This window comes from Mustela nivalis (assembly GCF_964662115.1).
Source record: "Mustela nivalis genome assembly, contig: HAP1_SCAFFOLD_1842, whole genome shotgun sequence".
NCBI classification, from domain to species: Eukaryota; Metazoa; Chordata; class Mammalia; order Carnivora; family Mustelidae; genus Mustela; species Mustela nivalis.
Genome location: NW_028134822.1, coordinates 43,529 through 48,495, shown reverse-complemented (window position 1 = coordinate 48,495; position 4,967 = coordinate 43,529). Strand labels below are relative to the sequence as shown.

The following is a 4,967-nucleotide window of genomic DNA, read 5'->3' as shown; positions in this document are numbered from 1 at the left end:
TGTATGTCAACTCCACATCTTTAAAATAACAATACATGATGAACATTCTGTTAACAGTAGGCATCGACCCTGGGACATGGGGCACAGCACAGCTGTTTTTCTGAAACAGTTACTCAACCCACAGATTTCTCCATGACCCTTTCAGTCTGAGAATTATTACTTCACAGAAAAGCCTAGTTCGCTACTGGACAGTTTAGATATGTTAGAATATTCTTTACAAGCAGTTTAAATCAAGATACCTCACTACCATCAGTTAGTTCTATCTTTGCCCTTTGAATGCAGTGAAATAGTCAAACTATGCAAAAAATGGAAACAGAAGCAAATTTTTTATAAAATTGTTCATTCTATATTTTATCACTTCTGGCATATGAAAAAATCTGGCTGGTGGCTGCCAGTCTAGCTATTTTTCTATGATTCCTCTTTTCTTGTCTGTCTGTTTAGAACATTCCCTGTATACACCAATTTTTAAGAACACTTCATGGAAACAGTGGGGGTAGAAAAATGATAGAGCTTTTGAATATCGAAATAGAACCTTAGAGATCATGTTGCTTAAATTTATTTTGCAATGAAGAAATCACTCCTAGAGAGATCAAGTAAAACAGGGGTAAATTGAAATGTTCTTCAGGAATTTAGAAATAAGCATAATCAGATTTCTTGCTGAATATTAAAATTAAAAAATTACTACATAAGTGATCTGAATAGATATATACAAAGATAACTTAGATGGAATGACTATTAGATCATGACAGCAAAACATATAAATCAAAACATTTCTAAATAATGTATAATACACTACAACACAAAATACATATAACACACACAAAATTATTTATAAATCCACTTAAATAACTATAAGAAAATAGCTAGAAATAATCTTAACATGAATAGAAAATATGGGAGAGTAGTTCTACTGGGTATTTAACAGTTTTTTTTTTAAAGATTTTATTTATCTATTTGAGAGAGAGAGAGAGAGAATGAGATACAGAGGACATGAGGAGGGAGGGTCAGAGGGAGACGCAGACTCCCTGCTGAGCAAGTAGCCCAATGTGGGACTCCATCCGAGGACTCTAGGATCATGATCGGAGCTGAAGGCAGTCGCTGAGCTATGCAGGTGCCCTTTAAAAAGTTTTTTAAAATGCAGCTATTCAAAAAGTTTGCGCTAACAAACATACTAGTGGAATTTGTATTTTGTGTGTGTGTGTCATATATGCACACATATATAAAAGAAATGCATACCCATTTTACATATATATTCATATATATATACACATACATATATACAAAGGATATTGTGAGAGAAGGTCAAGGACATGTAAGAATTTAGCATACTGAGAAGATAGCACATTAAGTCTGTGTGTATGACAAGTATTTATAAGGGTAATGTGATAATCAGCTGTTCATTTGGGAAATGAAAGCTAACACAATTTTCCAATTTGCTTCTTTCTTTAATAAAATATGCTATTTGGATCAAGTACTTAAGTTTTAAAATAGGAAGCAGAGGGTTATTTAAATTTTAAAACAAGAAGTCAAATTTAGAAGGAAGGCAAAGCATACTATTATCCAAACTCTAAACGGTAGAATGTTCTTAGTTACTATTTTTCACACTGGAGAAACATTCAGGCTTGTACTTTCCCTCTCTGCTTTATTTTTCTCACTCTCAAGGCTAGATAACCTCAAAACACACGTGAAAACAAAACACCCTTCCTAGTGGTGAAGTTACATGGAAAGCATTACTTCCTGTATTTCATTCAAGTGGAGAGTTCAAACTCTAGACTCAGACTTAGCTTTACCCCTCAGCTCTGCTGCTCTTTTAACTGTGGTTGGAGACTAAAGTAAAATTTGTTCTTTGTTATTTTTTTAGGTGTCTTTTTTTAAATTGATGAAATGTATCTTCTATTTCTCTATTAAAACTTAAACAACAAATTAAGTTTTAGATGTAAGCATTCATGATATGTCATTGACCTTAATGGGAGAGGAGGCCCTTCTGTTTGCTTTCCTCTGACTTCCCCACAGTCCGTTCTGGCCCAGTGGCTTACTGAGGCAGTTCTGCCTCCTCCTGGCCTGTGAGATGTTGAGGTGCCCAGGACACTGTCCTTTGTATAGGTGCCCAGCAGTTTGTCAACTGCCTTTTCCTAGCCCCAGGGTTCCTCTTCAAATAGTTGATTAGACTTTTCTAGAACATTCTCCTAGGAATATCCTGAGGGGATTTTTGTCCCCCCCCCCACATAAAAACTTTTGTCTACTCCTTTCCTTTGACTGATTCAATTTTACAAGACCTTCAACCCATATGTTATCCAATACTTCCCATGATGTCAGCTTTACAAATTCTAGAACTGATGCTCTTTCTCGGGCTCCTTTTCTGAAGTACTGCAGTACTTATGGTCCACTGAATTGTACCAGCTGTTTCTTAATCATTTTCCAGTCAGATATTTTATCTTTATGCTCAGATACAAATGCACGTCCTTCTCATAAGACTACAAACTCTCTTAGAACAGCCAACAATGTCACAGTTTTGGAGTTGTATGGCACACATTCCATTTCTGAAAGTTTCTGGTCCAGAGAAACCAGTTCTTATCCATTATCATAGCTCTTCAACAAATAGAATTGATTCTGGAGAATATAGTGATCCTTTCTGGGTTTTACTCACTCCTGTACATTTGAAACAATGAAACTGTGTCTCGCATCCTGTGTCCCCAAACCTGGAAGTGAAGGGTCTTCATGAGCTACTAGCAACATCTCACGAGGAAAACCAGGCTTAGGTCATCCTCTTGCAGCCAGGTCCATGCCGCATCCCATCCAGCTCCTCATTCATACTCAACAGTTGTAGGAAAATGCCAGAATGTAGTAGCGTATACATTCTTTGCACCACCTCCTATGATCTGTTTCACTGATATCCATGGGAACACCAGGGGATCTAGCCTGTGTTTGTGGAGCAAGAAAGCTTATCCTTGACATACCTCCCTCAGCTTTATCAAGGTGGAGCCCTGTGCAAACTGAGAAGGCTAGAACTGGTGAGGTAGTGATGCAGTGCCCATGAACAGCTCCCTCCCAGTGTGGTGGAATTGCCTCCTCAAGTTCAAGTCCATCTACCATTTTTGTCAAAGTAAAAGGCTGAGAACAGGAAGTATGGAAGGGCCACTCTCTTCCCTGACTTCAGTTTCCCACAGCTACATGGGAATAAAAACACCCACTTTCTATAACTGAGGTCAAGGTCAAACTTCCTGTTTTGCATGAAGGTTATTTGTAACATATTAAAAAGCAATATGGGAATCCGCTCAAGGATTAGAAGCAATAATAAACATGTAGATTGATGTCATAGAGAAACAGACTTTTTATGTGGATTTTTACTTATCTTGGATCTTTTCTGCAGGCTTCCATCCTTGCTGAGTTGCTTTGATTCCCATTGGATTTGAAGGTAGAAATATGAAAAAATCATGTTTGAAAGCAGGAAAAATTCCAGTCTCCATCTCGGCACCTAGGAGTCTTCTACTCTCTGCGTGGATCCTTCTCTCCTTTCTGTCTGAAATCTCCCCAGTTTTCTGTGTCCTGAATCTTAGTGTCTTTTGCATGTCTGGGGTTCATGAGTCAGTGAGGCTGCACATCTTTGCGACCTCCCAGCCTCCACAATGCTGCCTTCATCTCTTTGTTGCGGAGTGTGTAGATGATGGGGTTAAGTAAGGGAGTGATGACAGTGTAGAAGACAGCAACCACTCCATCCAGGGGTTCCTGAGAACCAGGACGCAGGTAAATGAAGGTGCAGGGCACATAGTAAACAATGACAACGGTCAGGTGGGCGGCACAGGTGGAGAAGGCATTGCGACGCCCATCGACAGACTGGATTCGCAGGATGGCAGCCACTATATACCCATAGGAAGTGAGGATAAGCATAAAGCAGGTGAGGGCCAGGAACCCAATGTCCACAAAGGTGACCAGCTCATTGATGGTGGTGTCAGCACAGGCTAGACGCAGCATGGCGGGAATGTCACAGAAGAAGTAGTCTACCTGGTTGGGACCACAGAAAGGCAGCCGGAATATGAAGCTTGTTTGGAAAAGTGAGTGGAGGGTGCCTCCCAGCCAGGTGCCGAAAGCCAGGAAGTTACAGACATTGCGGGTCATAATGGTAGCATAATGTAAAGGCTTACAAATGGCCAGGAAACGATCATAAGCCATTAACGTGTAAAGGAAACATTCAGTACAGCCCAGGAAATGGAAAGAAAAAAGTTGGATTACACAACCTCCAAAAGAGATAATCCTGCTATCCAAGAGAAAGCCAGCCAGCATCTTGGGGACAATGGCAGAGGAGATGGTCATGTCCAAGAAGGAGAGGTGACACAGGAACCAGTACATGGGGCGGTGGAGCCGGGTATCCACCAAGACGGTGAGGATGATGAGTCCATTGCCAGAGACCGTGAGGGCATAGATGACAAGAAAAGCCAAGAAGAGTGGCACCCCTAGCTGTGGTGGGTGGTGCAGACCCACCAAAATGAAGTGAGACACAGAAGTCTGGTTTTCACTGCGCATTTCCTTGCAGTTCACATCTGCCAGAAAAAGTAGCAGAAGGCCATTAAATTCTCTAGGCATGGAGCATATATTCTGTCATTCCCAAATATGGACATAGAAGGGTCTCAGAAAGAGAGAGATTGTGCTCCAGCTTTTGTTCCAAATCATTCTGTCACCCCCACACCCAACCTCCCTTCACCATACCCACCTGACCCACCATGGATTTTGGGATTCTGCTGGGTTCTAGGGAGCAAGAGTTTTTTCCAAGGTTAAACCTATGTGACAGGTTATGTGTATGTAATTCAGGAGACTGAAGGAAAGACTGTACATAGAGTTCTTCATGTCAGGAAGAAGTACAGTCATATAAAACCTAAACTGATCCCTGAAGGAATGGCTATCCCATTGTTTTCTTTCACTTTGATCTCTGATCTATATACTAGAGAGATAATTAACAGCTTATTTATGTA

General features: G+C 40.4%; 1 protein-coding gene across 1 annotated transcript; it reads right to left on the bottom strand.

The window, feature by feature from the left end:
* Nucleotides 1–3,585: 3,585 nt before the first annotated feature.
* OR10G6 (olfactory receptor family 10 subfamily G member 6) lies at nt 3,586–4,554 on the bottom strand (the record flags this gene model as incomplete). The annotated part of the gene is made up of 1 exon (XM_082750782.1): nt 3,586–4,554. Exon 1 carries the CDS (start codon nt 4,519–4,521, stop codon nt 3,586–3,588), a length of 936 nt encoding a protein of 311 aa, XP_082606908.1. The 5' UTR covers nt 4,522–4,554.
* Between the last annotated feature and the right edge of the window lie 413 nt (nt 4,555–4,967).